This window comes from Cnephaeus nilssonii, assembly GCF_951640355.1.
Source record: "Cnephaeus nilssonii genome assembly, chromosome: 7".
NCBI classification, from domain to species: Eukaryota; Metazoa; Chordata; class Mammalia; order Chiroptera; family Vespertilionidae; genus Cnephaeus; species Cnephaeus nilssonii.
Window position 1 is genome coordinate 71,103,326 of NC_137078.1, and position 17,821 is coordinate 71,121,146.

General features: G+C 53.3%; 1 protein-coding gene across 11 annotated transcripts in view; it reads right to left on the reverse strand.

Moving 5' to 3' along the window:
* Positions 1-17,821, reverse strand: part of LRP8 (LDL receptor related protein 8) — a 75,712-nt gene that overhangs the window by 7,226 nt on the left and 50,665 nt on the right. For 7 of the 11 annotated variants that reach the window (XM_079778305.1, XM_079778309.1, XM_079778310.1 and 4 more), the window contains 11 exons: positions 15,687-15,806; positions 15,487-15,612; positions 13,586-13,760; positions 11,328-11,555; positions 10,328-10,446; positions 9,950-10,089; positions 8,149-8,290; positions 6,785-6,937; positions 5,340-5,564; positions 3,694-3,762; positions 595-767 (listed from right to left, as the gene is read on the reverse strand). In XM_079778305.1, coding sequence (XP_079634431.1) covers positions 595-767; positions 3,694-3,762; positions 5,340-5,564; positions 6,785-6,937; positions 8,149-8,290; positions 9,950-10,089; positions 10,328-10,446; positions 11,328-11,555; positions 13,586-13,760; positions 15,487-15,612; positions 15,687-15,806 — 1,670 coding nt within the window. Of the gene's footprint in view, positions 1-594; positions 768-3,693; positions 3,763-5,339; positions 5,565-6,784; positions 6,938-8,148; positions 8,291-9,949; positions 10,090-10,327; positions 10,447-11,327; positions 11,556-13,585; positions 13,761-15,486; positions 15,613-15,686; positions 15,807-16,985; positions 17,025-17,821 lie in introns of all 11 variants that reach the window. The other 4 variants (XM_079778306.1, XM_079778308.1, XM_079778315.1 and 1 more) reach the window with 1 other exon arrangement.

Below are 17,821 nucleotides of genomic sequence, written 5' to 3' on the forward strand. Positions count from 1 at the left end.
GCTGTACGGGCATCAGGGAAACAGATTCATCAGGTGGTCCTACCCGCAAGGAGCTCACGGTCTAGGGCGAAGACCAGAGAGTGAAAAGACAAGCTGACCAGAGTGTGACGTGCTATGGTGGAGAGAGGCTGTGGGAGAACAAAGAAAGCCAGGGAAAGGTTCCTAGAAGAGGGGACTCCTGAGCATCCACCATGGCACTTGGCACACAGCTGCATGACAGGAAGTGAGGTCTCTAACTCCCGCCAGCTCCTTGGGAGCAAGTGCGTTCTCACTCAGCAGAAAGACAGGCAGTTGGTGTCTTTACTTCCAGGAGAAGCCAGCTACCTGCTACCCCAGCTACCTGCCCCAATATTTCTGTGTCCCCAGGGCCTAGAACAATGCCTGGCACATGGTAGGTTCTTGATAAATGTTTGAAGGAAAGGAGAGAGGGAGGAAGGGAGGGAAGGAGGGAGGGAGGGAGGGAAGGAAGGAGGGAAGGAGGGAGGGAGGGAGGGAGGAAAGAAGGAAGGAAGGAAGGAAGGAAGGAAGGAAGGAAGGAAGGAAGGAAGGAAGGAAGGAAGGAAGGAAGGACTTCTTCCAGCAAGGAATACTTACTGCAGGATAGACATGGCCAATCTGAGCAGTCCTCCCGATGTGGAGCTCATCTTCATCCTCCTCCTCGGTTGTTTTCCTGTACACTGGGTTGTCAAAATTCATGCTTTTGGTGTTCTTCCGCTTCCAGTTTCTCCAGATCAGGTAGCCGCTCATGCACAGGAGGGCTATTACCGCTGAAGAAAGAGACACGAGACACGTTGCACTGACCTCCAGCAGGCTCCAGCCCGTTGCTCAGACGCCAGTGCTTCCCTTGCCACCTCTCTGATCTTACTGCCCTTGTTCCTTAGGCTGTTTCTGCATGTTCCTTTTCTGCTGCTTGGAAGCCCTTTCCCATCTCTTCTTTCATGAACTACTCATCCTTCAAATCCAGCTCCAATGTGAAGTTTTGCTCAGCTTCTCAAGGTAGATTCAGCTGCTCCCTCCCATGTGTTCCCAGACCACGGTATCGTACTTTACATATGTGTACCCCAACTAGACTGAGCTCTTTGCGGGCAGGGCGTGTGTCTTCTTTCTCTCTCTATGGCCAGTGCCTTGCCCTGAGTAGGTGCTCAGTGATGTGTGCTGAGTGAATGAGTGAACTTCTTCACCACGCCTTTGCCCGAATGCTGCTGCTTCCCTGGATTTCTCCAAGAAAACCGTTCTCTCCCCGAACGAGAGGGGCTCTGCTAGAAGAGGAGCATCTCTAGGGGACAGAGCAGGGAAACCCAGGCTCCGAGGTGGAATAAATCAGTATGTGAAGCACACAGGAGGAAGTTCTCAAACAGAGCTGGGCACAAAGGGGGTTCTAGCATAACTTTTATGGATTGATAAGATGATTCTAAAGTCCATCGCAAAGAGAAATTAAATAAAAATAGCTAGGAAACATATGTAATACTTTCAACAAGAAAGATTTAAATAAGAAAGCAGCTAGGAAAATGTGGCGAGAATAGCAATGCCCTATTAGATATTAAGACAGAGCACCAAGTTGTGCTTCTAGTATGTAGGGATAGACAGGCAACTGGTGGGGGGAGAAGCCTACAAGCAGGTCCCAGTCTGCACAGGCACGTAGTTTACAACAAAGGTGACAATTCAAGTCAGAAGGAAAAGACCAACTACTCAGTAATGGTCTTGGGAAAACTAGACAGGCATGCAGGGGAAAAAGTTAAATCTCTACCTCACACCAGACTCTAAAATAACGTCCAAATGTATTAATATCTAAATACTAAAATATGTTTAAAGTAGCAGAACAATATGCAGGGAGCTATTTGAATAATTTAGATTGAGGCAAACCTTCCCCTAAGGAAGACCCAGAAACCATACACAAAAGATTAACATCTGATACTTAAAATTTTTTAAGTTTATGCATGGTAAAAGACACCATAAACAAATTTCAAGTGGCATTATGCGAGAAAATATTTGCGACATGTTTAACATTCATTATGTATAAACATTTCTATAAATAAGACTAAGACACAGAACCAACAGGAAAAGAAAAAGAAAAAGACTGTGAATAGGCAATGCATTAAGGATGAAATGTAAATGGCCAAGAAGCTCATGGGATGGGAAAACATCAGGGAAAGAACATTCCTCTTTCAGCCCTCCGATCAGTGGAAGTTTAAAATACTGATTGCATCAGAGTGGGTTATTGTCGAGAAGACAGCACACACATGCCCTCTGCACAGCACCGGATGCCAGGTAAGGGGAGAGTTTCTCGTTCACTAAACGATGCTCAGAATATTTTCCATCCACTCCACACAACATAAGGCTAGAATAGCCTCGCCACCATCTTTACTGCGGAACCTGTCCAAGGCCAATTCAAATGCCATCTTCTCCAGAAGTGCCATCCCCTCTCCTCCACGGGCACCATGCCCCTGTTACAGCACATAACGTGTACTAATACCTCGTGTGTGACCACTCTTTTATGACTAAGTCTGATTAAGGAATGAAAGCTCTTAAAGTCTCTTTTTCTTCCTTGGATCCTTGGCACTTGGCACAGACCCTTGCTCAGTATAGAATTTTTTAAAGCATTCACTCACTAATTCACCACCATATTGGGGGTTCCCAGGTTAAGTTGAGGTACTACTCATGGGCAAGTAAGAGATAAACCTATGAACGGACAGTCCCAATCCGAAGATCCCGCTAAGAGATGACACAGGTGTGAGAGACAGGATGTACAGGATACTCTGTGGTCACCGGGGTGGGAGAGAATGAATCAACCCCTGGGGCTCTTTGTGAGATTTAACAAAATGTTATATATTCTGGCCATCCTGAATTCCTAGTTCAACACCCCCCCGCGCCCCCCCCCCCCCTACACACACACCATGCCTTTTCCCATTCCTGGTTCAGCTCATGGTGCCTTCACTGCTTGGGTTGCTCTTGCTCCTTCTTCACTTGGCTGGCTCAGCTCAAATACAATTTCCACTAGGAAACCTTCCCTGCCTGCTCCCCTTCTCTGCCAGTTCTACGTTAAATGCTTCCTTGGCACTTCTCCTGAACCACATATGGCTTAATTATAGGACTTACCATGTCACAATCAAATTATCTGTGCTAAGTGTGTCTCTCCAACAAGATTATAAACTTGGAGGGCAGGAACCATGTGTCATCTACTTTTAACCACCTTCCCTCCCCTTATCACAGAATCTGGTACATTGTAGCTGCTTGCTAAACGTTTGTTGAAGACCAAACAGAAAGAAAGCAAGATGGCACAATTAAAGCAATGGCAAGCAGCTCTCCTCATTAATTCAATAAATATTTTATTTCCTACCGTGTGCCCGACACTGCTGGGAGCCGGGGAGAGGGGCAAGCATGCGAGAGGCCACCCCCGTCCCACGGAGCCTGCCGTGCAGCTCCCGTGGCTGGATGCAGAGTGTGAAGGAGAGGGCAATGGGGGATGCATCTGGGTGGTTGCCTGGGGCCAGGTCCTAAAGCGCCTCTCTGTGCCAAACTAAGAAACCAAGGGGCGGGGGGAGGGGGCTGAACTGGGAGGCGGGCAGGAGGGCTGCCAGGGCAGAAAGAGGTCAGCGGGCAGGTCAGCATGCTAAGTGCTCTGTCCTTTAGGGCTTTCCCCCAGGCCCCGGGCAAGGTCTCTCTGTCCTCCCAGTGACCTGGGGCCACACTCACCCATGGGCACGATGATCCCAACGACAGCAGCAGTGACCGTTGAGCCCGTCTTGCCGCCTTCATTCCCGTCTGCAAAACACAAACATTCGTAGGATGATGTCTCTCGTTTCCAGTGGTCCTTCTGTCCGTCTGCATTATCATTCATTTTTAAGACATAATTGAAATGGGACACAGTACCATGTAGTGGAATCAAGAGCACAGGCCCCTGGATCAGACTTCTTGGGTTCAAGTCTAGCTCTACTACTCACCATTTGTGTGACCAAGGACAAGTTATTACATATAATAAATATATTTCTTTGTCTTTAAAATGGGGTTAATGTTACCTACCTCCTAGGGATACTGTCCAGACTAAATGAGGTGATTCATGTAAAATGCTTCCTTAGCACAGTGCCTGGCACAGCCTTGCCTAGTTCAAAGAGGGCAGGGAGTGGGGTGGGGTTGTTGTAAAGCCTAAATACAATAGGGTGTACCTGCAGAGAAGCACATTCTAAACTGAGAAGTGCTTGGAAAGTGAACTGTCGTTTTTAAAAAGTATGTTGCGTCATTTTCCCACTCTCACAACCACCTTCATTGTCACATGGGTACAGCACTTTGTAGTCTGGAAGGCCTTCCTGCCCTGGACCCTCGTGATGCCCTCTGAGCGGGAAGAGAAGCGATCATCTGCTTTTGCTCCAAGAGAGATGACTGCCCCGACTGGCCCAGATGCCACCCTCTCAGTGTGTCTGTTTCTCCAAGCCGCTCTGAGGGAGCCTGATATTGAGGGGCGAGAAGAGCTGCACCGCTTACACAGCTGCTGTGGCAACGTGGCTGTCCTCTCCCTGGGGCCCAGCAAACCCTGGGCAGCAATCCTAAAGCCTGGAGCATGACGAAGCCCGCGGGGGAACTCCTGCTCAGAGGCGGCGCCCTGGCTGAAGGGAACTGGAATTCACACACATTCCACCTGCCTCGCAAACCTGCAGGTAAGTGCTCAGCTCTGAAACTCCAGCTTCTGCTGGGAGGACAGACCCAGCTAGCAAGGTGCTGCCGAGCGGCCGGGTTTCTGGGCCTCGCATGTACAGGCAAGTGTATCCTCTTAAATTACTCCCCTCGGCAGGTAACTCAATTAAAAAGGCGTTTGCTGGTTAATGAGATAGAACTTTTCTGGCAGTGATAATCACGGCTCCTGATGATTTAATTAGTGGGGGAACTTAATGACTTTCAGCCCGGGGTTTGGGAAGAGGCACAAGCAGACTGGTTATGGGTATTATTATCTGAGGGACCGACTGAGGGTGTTGAGAACCGAGACCAGAACTTCTAAAGTTTCCAAATCTAAGGGGCACTCCCTCCTACACGTCAGTACACATGACCTGTGTGTGTGAGCATTCTATGACACCATCTCCTTTGCCTCTCATGGCAACCTCGTGAAGCAGGTGGGAGAAGGGTTGTTATTATTCTACTTTGTAGGTGGGGAGACTGAGGCTCAGAGACGGGAAGTAGCTTCCTTTAAGACCCTCTGTAAGTTAGGGGCACCTAAGACTCCTAAACCATAGGTGAGCACTCTACCTCAGAGATACCCACTATTCAGCTCTGGTATGACCGCCCCTTCCCACATATGCCCCCGTCGTGGCTGCCCACAGAATGAGAGAAGGCAGAACTCATGTCCTTACAGTGCTGGGAGTGGTTGCTGGTTGCAGGGCTTGGGGTAGACGGGCCGATGCTGGAAGCCCTGGGGACACTGACTGAGCTTGGGGCTGCGGCTGCCAGGCGTGGCGTCTCTGTGCTGTGGTTCTGGTGGGTGGGGCTGTGGATGGCGGTGCCAGGCGCTCTTGCAGAGTCGGCTTCGGTCCTCGCTGTGGTAGAGGCTAACGTCGTAGTTGAGGTAGATTGAGGTGCTGGAGGGGAAATACCATGGAGGTCACTTGGACAGAGAATTTTATTGATTTAGTGCCTACATTATTGCCTCAATGGACTTTACTTATGAACGCATCCTCGTGGCTCAGCTCAAGCGCCACTTCTGGGCGGCCTTCCCTGATCCTCCTGAACGGACTGTGCTCTTTTCTTTAGCTGCAGCCCAAGCACCATGTCTGAGTTCATACTGCATGCTGATTTGAGAAAGATGAGTTATTAAAACAATGCTGAGAATTAGGTATGGACAAGACCACCGTAAAAGTCTGGGAGGAGGGAACATCATATCAATCTAGAAGGATTTTACACGCATCCCGTTACACCATTAGGGTTAAATTCTCACTCTACTTTAAACAATTGCATCTGGAAATCAGAAATGATACAGTGGACTTTTGCTCAAACAAAAGGCCTTGGGCCTGCATCAAGACCTGGGAATGAATAGAAATTTATATGGCTGAAGTATGAACTATTAGTCCCGATCCTGTCACAGAGGGCTTCTATGTAATGTGTTAAGTTCTGGGCAAGAAACAGGCAAGCTCATAGTCACCTGCATATAAATAGTGGTAATGCCACGGGGATAAAGGTTGTTTTGTTTTAAATTTATTGACGTTAGAGAGAGAGAGGAAGGGAGAGAGCGCGCGAGAGAAACACGGAGTTGTTGTTCCATGTATCTATGCATTCATTAGTTGTTTCCTGAATATGCCCTGACCAGAGATCGAACCCGCAACCTTGGCGTATTGGGATGATGCTCTAACCAACTGAGCTACCCAGCCAGGGCCAATCAAGGGCTCTTAATTTGAAGTCTTAACCTTTTTCACTCGGATGTCGAGTGTGACTCGACACGGTTAGCATCGGTAGCAGCTCTTTTTATACTCTTTGAATGTATCAATAATTTGAAATATAAAAAAATCCAAATAAATAGTTTGTATGAAAAGAAACCAGTTTTTTATTATACTGCCGCGCTTTGTAAAATCTGGGGTATTTAAAAAATTAAATCCCGAGTAGAATAAAGGAATGGAGAAAAAAGCAAGCGAGTGCAAAGGGTTAAAGGGGTTCCTGAAAGTCTTGGGGGAGTGGGAAGAGGAGAGCCTTGGACGGACCCGGGGACACCAGCATTGAAGGAAGGTGAGGCAGAGGAGCCCGCGAAAGCCCCCGGTAGCCAGAGCAGCGGAGGAAGCCCAGGAGCCAGGGGAGGAAGTCCGCTTACCCCGGTAACACCTCTTCATGTCGGGGCCCAGCCACATGGTGTCAGGACAGGCACACGTGTACTTGGGAGAGTGGCTGGAGAGCTGAGGAGCAGGAAGGCACAGGTACTCACAGCCGCCGTTGGGCTGGGCACTCAGCTCGCAGGCGTCTCCAGCTAGTGGGAGAGGGAGGGAGAGAGGCAGGCCCCCTACACACCGGAGCTGGGCCTTCCCCACACCTTCGCTTATCCTGACAACAGCTCTTGGAGGTGGGCTTTAGGCCCCAGAGTGACAGATAGAAGACGGCTACGCTTACCCGGAGAATACATTTGTCAAGGCTGTACCTCTGGGAATTTGGGAGACAGATTTAAACTGAGGTCTGTTGGACTCCAAAGTCCATGTTTTTCTCCCTATGTCACCAGCCATTTCTCTTTCCTTTTTAAATTTCTAGATCTAGAATCAGGCACCCACCTTATCTCCTTATCCCCTATGACTTCTACTGCACTCTGGCAGCCAACCCCTCAGTTACAGTGAGACTTAGTATACCCCAGAGCAGTGGTCGGCAAACTGCGGCTCTGTTGACTGAGTTTGTCAACCACTGACCTAGACCAGGCGTCCTCAAACTACGGCCCGCGGGCCATATGCGGGTGTTTTTGCCGTTTTGTTTTTTTTTACTTCAAAATAAGATATGTGCAGTGTGCATAGGAATTTGTTCATAGTTTTTTTTTAAACTATAGTCCGGCCCTCCAACGGTCTGAGGGACAGTGAACTGGCCCCCTGTTTAAAAAGTTTGAGGACCCCTGACCTAGATTCCAATAATTACAGGCTGTTGTTGTTCCTTGTGATTAAGCCCCTATCCCAGTGGTCGGCAAACTCATTAGTCAACAGAGCGGCAAACCGGTTTGCTGACCACTGCCCTAGAGCTAGAGGAGGCGACAGCAGGTGGTAGGATTCCTGGCTTCTATTCCCAACCAACAACCTGAATTACAGTCTGGCCCCAGGATTCACTAGTTTATACTACTGTCAAATGGGTCCACAGAATAAACGAGAAGCAATGTGCTCCTCGTGGCAGAAGGGGCTCTGGAATCTGAGCTAACAATATTTTACCTCTCTGAGCCACCGCTTCCTCAACTGTTAAATGAGCAGTAATACCCACACTTTGTAGGACCGGCAAAAAGAGGGCACTTATATATTTATTTCTTTATGCCCAGGCTTATTTCACCAAGAGCTTGCTTGAGGCGAAATGAAAGAAAACATGTGACAGCTCAGCACTCTACCAACCGGAGGGGTTGCTGCCTTTATTCCTGGGGAGCCGAGACATTACGTCGCATGTGCCTAGTGGAGGGAGAGGCCGTGGGCAGGGGACCCGGGGCCAGGGAAGGCTCACCTCTCGGCTGCTTCAGCTCATGGAAGATGACGATGTCATGCGGGTTATTGAGGTTCTCAGCCAGGACGGAGATTTCCAGGCCATTGAGCCGATTCGCACTGAAAATGGCCTCGTTCTCCAGGTCTGTCCAGAACACCTTGTCCTGTGGGTACAGATGCAAAGGATGGGAGGCCTAGAGCCGAAACCCAGGACCCCAGTCTGAGGGTTCAGCCCCAAAGCCTGGTCATAAGAACTGCCCTGCCGTCTCCCCGAGCTCTCCTGTCCACAGGCTCACAGGGGGACGCAGCCGCTGACGTGTGGATGTGCTCTGGCTCCCTCTGATTTTGTGCTTTGGCCCGGAGGCTGCTCGTTAGTGCTCAGCTAGGCCAGCTTCCTGGGTCTCTATTAGCTGTTACCATTACTGGGGCCCAGGACCATGATTGGAGGGGCTGTGTGAGCTACTGAGGACTATTCCCTGCTGGGCTGCCTACAGCCTCTGGGCAGAACACATATGGTTAATCCATACAAGCCTGGATGTGCATCCACATTGACAGGAACACACATGTAGCCTCATGCACAGAACTGGACACATACCCACATGCTCGACACACACACAAAGGCGCACTTGTACCTAAATAAGCACTTGTGTAAGTACTGGTATACATATTTATGCGCACAAGCACCAGCATATACAGGAATACATGCTTTCTTTCTTTTCTTTTTTTTTTTTTTTTTAGCGAGAGAGGGAGGGAGGGAGGAAGTGGGGGGGGTGGAGAGAGAGAGAAAGAGAGAGAGAGAGAGAGAGAGAGAGAGAGAGAGAGAGAGAGAGAGAGAAAACATGGATGTGAGAGAGATACATTGATCGATCGATTGCTTCCTTACTGGGGACTGAACCCACATCCAAGGTATGTGCCCTGACTGGGAATTGAACCCAAAGTCCATAATCTTCCGGTGCACGGGACAACGCTCCAACCAGCTGAGCCATAACGGCCCGGGCAAGGAAAGCATGCTTTTAAATGTATTCATGTACACACATGCACATACATATATTTTACATGTACATGTCACAAATATGCAAAGCACATACATGTGTCCGAACACACCTGTCTTGAAGCGGGGCTGGACTTGCCCATAAATTCAGAGCACGGCTGGGTGAGGTCGCTCCAAGCAAATACTGCCAATGCCCACCACAGACCACTGTCCCTTTGCCTCCCCTCCCTTGGTGGCAGAGTTAGTTTGGGGGCAGAAGTAGATGTGTGAGACCTTGGTTGGTTCTTGCTTCTTTGTCCCCCGAGGAGAAAGGTTATCAGGGTCAGCACAAAGGAGGGTCTTAACTCTCACCCTCCTGGGAGCGTCGTGGACTGGGATAATGTTTGCTTCACTTCTATGACCCCAAGGTCCAGAAAGGGTCAGTAAAAGTATGTTGAGTTGAACAGTATCTTTCAGGCCATTTTTCCAACAATAAATGATTGTAAGGAAATATAGATCCCTCCCTCCCTCCCGGCCCCCTCCCATAACTGGGTGCCTTGTGTATATGTGGGCCCAGTGCTGGGTGCTGCGAGTTCCCAGAGAAAACATGTGGTCTAGCCTTACCTCTGAGCTCGCTCTGAGAGAGGGGGCTTGGGAAGGGAGCGCAGGGGAGGCTGCCAGGGGACACGGCCGCAAAGCCTTCGCATGGGGGCCGCGCACAAAGGCACAGACACGCCGGCTGGCTCCCCTGTCCCTGGGTTCCTGTGTGGACAGCCTCAGGGAGCCATCCTACCCGAATGAACTTTTTCTAGGCTTCGGCTTCCTGTGGGCCACGCCTCTCCGCACGGCTCACCTCAAACACAGCTATCCCAAAAGGGTGGCTCAGGAAGTCAGGGGAGAAAATCAGCATCTTTCTGTTGCCTCCGCTGAAGTCAATGCTGGACAGCTGGTGCAGCTTGGAGTCTACCCAGTATAAGCGCTGGCTCAGCAGATCTTGGGGAGGAAAAAGGGGACAGGGGACCAGGTCACCAGCCTGGGACCACAGCCTGGATCTCTGCTCTTCTGTGCCCCCTCCCTGCCCACATCTCCAGGCCAGGCCTCCACCGGAGGCTGTCCCGGGGCAACCATGAGGACGCACAGGCCCTGGCACCGTGAGGGGTGCAGGAACAAGACCCAGGGGCGTGGTCAGGGCCAGGTGCTAGCACAGCCCCCATCGGAGGGCAGGGCTCACCCAGGGTGATTCCGTTGGGCCACTCGATGTCGTCCGACACCAGTGTTTGCCGGTCCGCACCGTTGAGCCCAGACTTCTCAATCTTGGCCTGGTAGCCCCAGTCAGACCAATACATGAACCTAAAAGAGAGAAGAGCCCAACAGGGCTTCTTGTCAGGGACACGGTGGGGTGGTCTGGATCACAAGGGCCAGTGACCCACTGAATGTTGACGATGACACGTGGTAGGGCTGGGAAGGCCTGAAATCCACGGGAATAATCAGTCTTGGCGTTAGCGGGTGCTTTAGCCTTCACCTCATCCGAGTGCTGGGAAGCCTGTGCTTCCCCCAGTGTCCCCGGCCGCTGCTGGGTGGCCTGGAAGCCATCTCTCCCTCCGGCAGCTCCAGCCAGAGCCCTGGCATGCCAGTGTGGGGAGGGCCCTCGCCCACCCTCTCGTACTGTTCCGGTCTCCAGAGGAGAAAGTGGATGACTACGAGGGCCACACAGCTAGACTGACCAGGGCCTCTCTCTCTTTCTTTCCTGAACATGTACTGAGTACTTACTATGTGCCAGGCACAGGGGCTGAGTGGTTTCACCTCATGTACCTACATCAGGACTATGGAGGAAGTCGAAGGGAGGCAGACTGGGGAATATGAGAAAACAAACAAAACAAAACAAGAAAATCCTTTCTAATGGGCAGAACTGTCCCCAGATGAGACAGGCCCCAGGAAGTGATGGGCGCCTGTCTCTGGAAGTGTGTGAGCAGCCACCAGAGGGAGGACAGGCTCCCTGCCCCGGAGCGTTTACAGGCAATTTCCAGGGCCCGCTCTGTGCTGAGACGCGGTGTCCCTGATTCTATGACATGATGAATGAGCGGTAGAGTCCTGGAGACAGACTTTCCTCCCATGGGCTGTGTCTAAGGCCTTCCGAAGCCCTCAAGATAGCTCTTAGGACAGATCCACGGGGACTGAGTGACTGCGTGCCTACGGTGGGAGAACAGGAAGTTCCGGGTGAGGACACTCACCCTCGCAGGGGGTCGACAGCGATGGCCCGGGGCTCACTGAGGTCGTGGCTGAAAAGAGTGCGGCGGCGGCGGCCATCGACCGTGGCTACCGAGATGGTCTTGTTGCCCGAGTCGGTCCAGTAGATGTGCTTGTGGACCCAGTCCACCGCCAGGCCCTCTGGAGAGTGCAGCTGCTCGTCGATGAGGACCTCCTGCTCCGCCGGGTCGCTGGCCTTGTCCATGTACGCGCTAGGAGCAACCAGAGCTGGCCGTGGGGCAGGTGCTCTGCCCACGCGTCCCCCCCGGGGCTGCCTGTGCGCCCTTCTCCCCCCTCTCCCCTCTGGGCGATGGCAGTGGGTTTTAGAGGAGCTTAGCTAATTTCTACTCAATGCAGTCCCTGGACCACCAGGGTAAGCATATAGGCTTGAATCAGCCACAGCCTCCAGCCCGGAGAAGTTCATTTCGTGGGGGACAGAAATCTACAGCCAGATCATTACAGTACAATGTGATTACATAAACCACTCGGGGCTGTAGCAGCAGAGAAATGGAGGCTGCGTCATCCTGGGGGGTTGCAGAAGGCTTTGTAGGTGAGTCCTGAAGGACCCGTGCATCAGGAGCACAGAGAACAGCACGTGCAAACGCCCAGGGGTGTGTGTCCTGGAATGCTGAATAAGGCGCGACATTCAGTGGCGGTGGAGCTGGGGAGGTGGGATATGAGACTGGAAGTCAGAGTGGGAAGGGGCCACATTGGTGGGCTCTGCATGCCACGCTGAGGAGTTGGATTTTCTCACGGAGCAGGTAACTGAACAGGTCAGATGGGCATGTGAGAGCACCGTGGCACCTGTGGACTATGAGATGGATTGGAAAGGGCGGAATGAAGGCAGGGAGACTGGAGGGGGCTGTTTGCTGTCTAGGTGAGAGATCCAGAGGGCCTGCGGGAGGCTGTGCCAGTGAGAATGGAGAGAAGGGGCTGAAAACACGGCCGACGCCCAGGAGGCAATATTAACAGGACTTGCCGTCTCCCAAATGCCGTTTCTCCCAAGGTTTTCTCTCCCCCATAACCTCTCTCTGGGAGGTTAGTTCCACGGTGCCCACTGCCATCCATAACTCTGACTCTCCCATCCTGGCCCCTCTCTGAAGCTGCAGACTGTAAAGCCAACTGGCCCCCCTTGGATGTCCAGACACCTTAAACTCAATACATCCAGAACCCCTCACCCCACTGCCCTCCCCTCAGCCAGCCTGCTGGACTGCCCCCAACCCCCCTTGATTCTCCTCCACAGCTGTCACCTCAGAGACCAGCACCACCCACAGAACCTAAAACTCCCCAAATGAACCTGGAAGTTCATCTGACTCTTCCGCCTCAGCCCCATTTCGCCTGTCACCAAATCCCGCCTCTTTCAGTAACAGCTGTTGGACAGGCGAGCTGTTTCTGTGTGTGTGAGTGTGAACTGAGTGTGTGTCTGTGTGGGGGGCGGTAGTCATTGAGTTGTCAGTGCGTAGCATTTGGTATATTTGTTTCTACCTATCCGTCCGTCTGTCCATCCACCCATCCATCCCATCATTCTTTCATCAGTCTCCCCAGTGCCTGGCCCGGGCAGGTCTGCTAAGTGGATGGATCTCAGACAAAGAAGGGCTATGACTGCCCCAAGGGGCCGGGACACGCGGGGCGGCCGGCTCGTGGTATCTGAGGAAGAGCGGGAGGAGAGAACTGAGTGTGTGAGGGGCTTTCCTGGGAGCTGAAGGTCACTGACTGGTGTCACAGACACAGTGAAGGGCCAGACTGGGGGTGCTACATCGGGAAGGTTTCCCTGAGCCCCTGATTGGGTCAGAGGCCTCCTCTGTAACCCCCCTCATGACTCACGATCATCACAATGGATGTCACTGCACTGTGAGTGGGTTCTCCAGGCATCTGCATCATCTTTGAGTCCTCAGGATCCAACACACAGACCTGTGAGCTGCTTTGAAAGGCCTCACCAAAGGCAGGGATTTCTTCCTTTCGGCACGCCCTACTAGGCCGCCGGGGGGCAGTCAAAGCCCAGGTGTGTGGAGCTCACAGCTGCTCTCCCAATGGAGCCACAGCCTAAGGCCAGGCCAGGGGGTGTGTGTGGGGGGTACGGGGGGGTGGTGGGAAGGGGTCCTGCAGTTCCATAGCCACTGTGATTCTGTGTCCCTTCCTAAGCCCCAACTCAGTCCTGGCGAATTCCAGGGGCTGAAAGGGCACAGAGGCCACCCTTCCGCTCTGCCTCTGGCAGCTCCGCCCCCCAAGCCTGGCTGCTCACCTGTAGATCTTGCGGTAAGAGAGGTCACACCAGTAGATACGATTGGTGGCCACTTCGACGTCTAGCGCCACGACGTTCTTGAGCATGGGGATGAGGCGTGAGTAGTCCCGCTTCACCAGGTCTATCCTCCGCACCTCGTGCCGGTTGGTGAAGATCAGGGACGGGCTCCTGCCAGCTGCCATGCAGAGAGGTGGAGAGAGAAAGGGTCAGGGCAAGAGGCGAGGAAGGGGAGACCAAGGCTCTGCCACTGGTTTGCTGGGCGATGCCTCATTTTCCCGCAGGACAGGTGACAAGTCCTACCTCACAGGGTCGAGGAGCAGATGAAACAATGGTTACAAAAAGCGTAAGATGCAAACGTGCCACACATAACAGAAGGATTTTTCCTCTTTTTATTAGATACAAACTCCCACAATCCTCCCCATGTCCTCCTCAGGCTGGCACTGAAGGCAGTGCGACCCCACGCTCCCTGCCTAGCCTCATCACTCGCCTCTCCAGCACACCTCGATTCCAGCCTCCAGACCACCTATTGTTACTCAGCCACCACGGAGCTTTGCTGCCTCGGGGCCTTTGCTTAAGTTGTCCCTCTACCTAGAATGCACCTCTCCCCAGCAACTGCCACCTCCTTTGCTCAGGGCCCCACTGCGATAGTTCAAGAAGGGCAACAGGAGCATTAAGTGTTTTTCAAAGATGACTGAGGACCCAGGATGGAGGACAGACACGGGAGCTGGGGTGAGATTGGAGGGAGGAGGAGATTAGAGGGAGGAGATCCAGGGAGGCCACGGTGAGTCTTCAGTTTTTGTGGAGTGTATTTGGGGACATAAGAGATAAGGCTGCAGAGGTTGGCAGGGGCCAGACCATGAAGTGTCCTATCAGCTGGGCGAAGAATTTGCACTCTATTCTGAGCCAATAGCAGGGGTGGGATGTGTGCAATATATGACACAGATTATGCATGTGTATACACAAAACCCATTTATGGACTAAAGATTAGATTTCAGGAAGGTCATCAGTGACCTAGACATTCCTGGCTACTGCCTAGGGAGGGCACACCATGTCCCTCATCTACTCAAAACCCTCAGAAGCTTCCCCTGACTTAGAATGGAACCCAGGGTCACCCCTCGCTGGGAGGAGGAGACCTCTGTGACCTGCCCGAGTCGCCTCTCTGACTTCCTCCTGTTCTCCTTGCTCCAGCGGCACTGGCTTCCTCACTGTTCTTTGAAACCAGGCATGCTCCTACCTCAGGGCCTTAGCACTTCTGTTCCTTCGCCTGTGGCTGTTCCTGCAGACAGATGCACGGCTCACTCCTTCACCGCACAGGCCACCTTCTCACGAAGGGGAGGGCCCCTGACCCCTCTATCCGAAACGGCAAGCCACTGCCCTCCTGGGCCTCCCCCTCCCCTCCCCTCCCCTCCCCTGCTTTATAGTCCTCCTAGCCCTTATTACTTTCGGCCACGCACTGTATTTTATTTATTTATCTGGCTTCTTGTCTGTCTCACCCACTAGGATGTAAGTTCCACGAGGGCAGACAAGGATGTGTGTCTGTTTTGCTTACTGCTGAGCCTGGTGCCTACCACGTTAGGTGTCCGGTACAAAGGGCTGAATAAAATGAATGAATGCAGTTGGCTGAACTGACCGGTTAGGTCTGTACATGCCATGCTCTTTGCGTGGGCTGCCTGTGCTGTGTGTATAGTCTGCACGGCCCAGTTTGCCTGTATGCTGTTTCCGTGGACGGTACCGGGTGGCTTTATGCAGTGTCTGGGTGGGTGTTGTGTTCAGGGCAGCGTGTGATGTGTATGTACACTCCTAGTACTGTGTGCGCACGCCCACTCCTCACCTACACGGAAACACACTGCTTCCTGCACCTCCTCAGAGCTCCCCTCCCCGACACCGCGGGGCGTCCATACCGACAGCCTTGCAGTTCTTGGTCAGCGTGTCCATCTCGTAGCCAGGGTGGCACTCGCACTTAAAGTAGCCCTTGTAATTGACACAGATCTGGCTGCAGGCGTCGGGGTCCTCGCACTCATCTATGTCTGTGGGGAGGAGCAGAGGTCAGGACTGGCAGGAGGCTCTGCCTCTGCCTGGGAGCGTGAGGGGAGGGTCTCACCGCCGCAGGTCTTCTGGTCCAGGAGCCGGTAGCCTGCTGGGCAGGTGCACTCAAAGCCGATCTTGAGGTCATTGCAGATGTGGGAGCAGCCGCCGTTGTTGTGCAGACACTCATTCAGCCCTGGAAAGGGACACGGGCTCCTGAGGGTCCAGGAGCCCAGCCTGGGGTGGGGGCCAGATAGGGGAGGGCCAGGCTGAAGCAGTGCCTCAGGGCAGCGGGACTCCCGAGGAGCCAGGATGCTCTGTGGCCTCACTGAACCTCAGCCTCGTTAGCCAGGTGACTGGGCAAGAGGTGGGTCAGAGAGGAGCGGTCCTCGCTCCAGGCCAGACACACAGACAGGGACAGAGTGGAACCAGAACTCCGGTCCTTTGCCTCCCAGGCCAGGGCTCTCTGCCAGGCTGCCTAGGGTTTTTCCTTTCACAAACACGTTTCTTCCAGCTTTTCCTTCCTCCTGGCCCCAGAGTGGGAGAGGCCTGCATGTACTATGTCCAACCCTCAGGCTACCCCAGCAACCCCTTCTGAAATGCCCTCGCTTCAACCTCTGCAGCCTCAGCAGCCCCCCTCCCTCTGCGGGAACAAAGTCCTTCCTCGCAGGACCTCCTCTCTGTGGTTTCTGCTCCCGCTCCCAGCTCTGCGTGTGGGGCTGACCAGAGTCTAACGGCTCCCTCAGAAGCTCTGATCCCTACCAATCAGCTACCTTTCTCTGGACACCCCCCATTTGTCATGTCCCTCTTGGACAGGGCCCAGACCTAGCCCACCACGCAGAAGTCTGAACAGTCCCCCCGTTTTGAGCGTGTGGTTATCTAAGATCCCCAGGTCTTTTTCTATTCTGAGCGGTTGCTAAGTCAATGCCCTCCTACCATGAACTACAATGGATTTTTTCACCTCTCCTCCAGCCCCTGTCTATTCCTACTCTTAGCCACAGGCCTGGTTCTGGGATTACCAACTCCTGCAAAGGATGAAGGGATGCCAGGAGGTCATCTGGTCATCCACTCCCTCACCACCTTCTGGCAGGGTCCCAGAGGAGGTCAGAGAGGCCAGGACCAAGGCTCGCAAGTTCTCACAGCATCTTCTGGGCTTTAGAATCACAGAAGGTTAATTCTGCCAGCCAAGGGAAGGTGCCAGCCACCCCTCTGCCCTCCAGGCTCATGCACCACCACTCCAGCCAAGCCAAGCAGAGCTGAGCTGAGCCAGCCATGACCATGCAAACAGCTGGGTTGAGCTGCCTACCCCAGGCCATGCACAGCTGTGGTGCCCCACCTCCAGCCTAAGCCATGCTTGGGGAATGTTCCCCTTTACCCCTGGGCCTCCTCCTGTTTCCCTGAGATGCTGGCAGAGCTGAAAGAACAAGACCACAGCAACCCCATGACTGGGGGGGCCTGGGAGTGACTCAACCAGGCCCAGCCCTGGGAGCCCAGCCCCTTTGCATGGGCGAAGCCACGGTACCTTTGGGGTGATATCTCTGGAGCACCACCTCCAGGAATCTTGCTGTCACTCCAAGCCCTCCCTGACCTCTCCCACACCGTAGTATTCCCTCAGCACCACCCGTTCACTTGTCTACCCACTCACTCCCCGCCTCATTCATGCACCCACTCACTTCCTCTCCCCGTTTGCAGGTAGCAGCAACCCAACACTTGTATTTACAGGAGCCCCCTGATGCAATGGCAGGTGTAGGATGGCTTGGAAAGGGGAGACGGGAAAGCGCAGAGTCTTCCAGGGCTGAGGTGGTCAGGGGGAGAAGGGGTAGGGGGCCCGGACCTTTCTGACCCTGCCCAGCCGTCCCTGGAAAGCTAGCACCAAGGTGGAGGCTGGAGGGGAACCTCTGGGCCTTCCCGGTTCTATCTCGCCTGGAGGTGATTCTTCTGGGGGACCTGAGGGCAGGTGGGGGGCAGGTGCTGAGCAGCACGAGGTCCCCCATGGAAGGAAGGGCAGTGACACTTTCCCAGCACATGCACACACCTGCGCACACCGGCATGCACACACCTGCGCACACGGGCATGCACGCACACGCCAGCTTACGTGCAGAGGCAGACAGGCCCATGGGCTCCACAGACACACGCACACAGACGTGGGATCACACACAGAGTCCGTGGATGCAATTCCCTTGCCTGACTCAGAGAAGGAGCCATGGATAC